The sequence below is a fragment of the Rhagoletis pomonella genome, unplaced genomic scaffold (genome assembly GCF_013731165.1).
Source record: "Rhagoletis pomonella isolate Grant_MI unplaced genomic scaffold, Rhpom_1.0 Rhpom_scaffold_00001, whole genome shotgun sequence".
Taxonomy (NCBI): domain Eukaryota; kingdom Metazoa; phylum Arthropoda; class Insecta; order Diptera; family Tephritidae; genus Rhagoletis; species Rhagoletis pomonella.
In genome coordinates, this window is record NW_023458555.1 from 97,962,588 (window position 1) to 97,965,059 (window position 2,472).

Genomic DNA, 2,472 nt, shown 5'->3' on the forward strand with positions numbered 1-2,472 from the left:
GATGTGGGGACTTGTAATTCGATGAAATGTATCATAGTCAATCAAAACCTTTTACAATTCATTTGGCGATATGTATGTACATACATATGTTTTTCATATACAACTGCAGCGAAAATAATAGCAGTGCTACGTATTAATAAAGTTTTAAACTTCGGTTTAAATATATGGTTTTGATTAGAGAATAAACTACCAAGAGGCAAGAGGCTGGTAGCTTAAGTTTTACGTCACGTATGTATGTATATAATTAAATAATGTACCGAGGTTATATCCAATGGTCGACGTCGAAACGCTGATTCTACGTGATTCTAAAAATATAACGAAAGTTAAGCATAACGAACACAAAAGTATGAAAATTTCACATTGCAGAAGTTTATTACCTATTGTACATTCATTGACGTGACTTATACCGCTTGTCCACGGGTTAATAGTCTTGTTCGCATCTAAAATTGATTTTACGCTTATGTACTAATATAATTAATAAATAATGTATACTTACATTTTGCCTTTTTGCTGGGATGGCCGCCATCGAGGTGCTGCGGTTTTGCGCTCCGAATTTTTTTAGAAAGTGCTCGAAAATAAAAATAAATTTATTATTGATCTCGTATTTTAACAAAAAGTAAGAAAAGTATAGTTAAAAAAGTAAGTTAATAAAAAAGAGCTACATGCAAGTATGCAAAATTGGAATGAGAAGAATTTTCTCTCCTAAAGGAATGCACATCAATTTGTATTCTATATCCTCCAGAGAAAATTCCTCTACAATAGGCGAGGGAGTGAAGTCTGCAGTACAAATTCCCAATGTGCAAGAATCAATGGGTTCTGCGAAAAAGCTTTCCAAATTCAAAAATTTCTTGCCTTTTAAAACTTTTTTATTTTTATCTTAGAATTCCTGTATTTCTATATACTGAAATGGTTTCACAGAACAATAGTTATTTGGACATGCTGTGGATAACATGTATTCGTTACAATAAAAACTTTTTATGCAATCATTTTTCATTTTAAATCCAGCAAACTTTTGCTCAGTGACAATTTTTTCGTGTTTGAGCATATTTGAAATTTGTTGTAATATTTGTGTTGGTTTTTTTACGTACGATTTCAGAACTTGTAGATAATTTTCAAACGAATATGCGGAGTAATTTGACGGTACACCTAGTTCTTTAACATCTTCTGACACATGTAGTAAACCATGTACGTTGTACGAAACGCTATTTTCTCCAAAAACAAGAGCAAAATTTTGAACAAACAATTTTAATATATTTTCCGCTGTATCAATATTAGCACTATAATTTTTAGGGCAGAACAATAACCGGCAAGCACAATGTAGAAGGAGGAATTCGTAATAAACATCATCGGGAAGTTCATCTTTTAAGACATAAATTCCATAATAGAAAAGGAACATGCGGAATTCGGTAGCTTTCCAATTTGCTATTTCATCCAAATGTCTTGGTTTTCGTACAAACTCTTTGGTGATGTGTGAAGATAAAGCTACTAGTTTTGAAGAAATATTAACCTTTGCTTCTTTTTTCAACTTATGGTTCGATTTATTGTTTATAACTCGTATAAGAAACTTGCGCATGACACCTAAATCAATTAAGTACATGACATCAAAAGGAACTTGCGTAATCATATTAATATTAATCTTCTCTAGAGGAGATAAATTGGTCTTGAAAGCGGATATATGTTTATACGGGTATTTGCGTTCCAAAAAATCAGAGTTGGAAATAAGCGTTCCGACGTTGGTACTATAGGTTAGTACGCCTTCAATTTTTTTTGCCCACTTGATTACATTTGGAACAACCATGTCGAGAAGTGTGCCCAGGTATTCCGCAGAGAAAAGATTTCGCCGGCGCATCACAAATAAAAGCCCTAACCTGAAACGTTATGCAGCGACCATTGCATTCGAAACCACAAGCTTGAAGTTCTGCGACTTCTTCAATAAATTCGCTTAAAAATTTTGTTATAGAATCTGGCTTGGATTGTCCTACATAAATACCAGCAGCGAAAACCGATGTATTTGGCACATTTACAATACGTAATAAAATTGGCCAAAGCTGCATCCTTGAGCTACGATATAATGGCAACCCATCAATATTAACATCTACTACTATTGTGCTGTGATTAGTTAATTGGTCAGCAATTTTTTCTAATTGCGTTTTAATGCCGATATTGCAGAAGAGTCCCGGGCTCATATTTTCTACTATAGCTAGAGATTTATGTCTTAAAAGAGATTCGGCACTTTTGGGTACATTCATACCTTCTTTTGCAAGGAGCGCCAAGAGTTCGGAAAAGGATTTCCGAGATATTTGATTACGAATTGCCCACATTTTGAGTTTTTCTTGGAAAGGTAATTCCGTTGAGCAACTTGGCTCATCCGGAGGCATTTCTTCAATTTCGGCAATTCTAGCAACTTCCGCAGCCGCACATGCCGTAGTTGTACCTAACCTCAATTTCTCCCGGTTTTTTTGCTCTTTCATT

General features: G+C 34.4%; 2 protein-coding genes across 3 annotated transcripts in view; one reads left to right on the forward strand and one right to left on the reverse strand.

The window, feature by feature from the left end:
• The window catches only part of LOC118749115, a 15,974-nt gene that overhangs the window by 10,253 nt on the left and 3,249 nt on the right, over positions 1–2,472 (forward strand). The gene's annotated exons all lie outside the window — the stretch shown is intronic.
• LOC118749100 lies at positions 10–2,466 on the reverse strand. 2 transcript variants are annotated; one of them, XM_036483880.1, is made up of 4 exons: positions 497–2,466; positions 378–440; positions 258–305; positions 11–103 (listed from the first exon to the last, which is right to left on the reverse strand). In XM_036483880.1, the coding sequence occupies exon 1, from the start codon at positions 1,847–1,849 to the stop codon at positions 878–880; it is 972 nt and encodes a 323-aa protein (XP_036339773.1). In that variant the 5' UTR covers positions 1,850–2,466; the 3' UTR covers positions 11–103; positions 258–305; positions 378–440; positions 497–877. The 2 variants fall into 2 exon arrangements, with proteins under 2 accessions (XP_036339769.1, XP_036339773.1); XM_036483876.1 differs by having other exon boundaries at positions 10–305.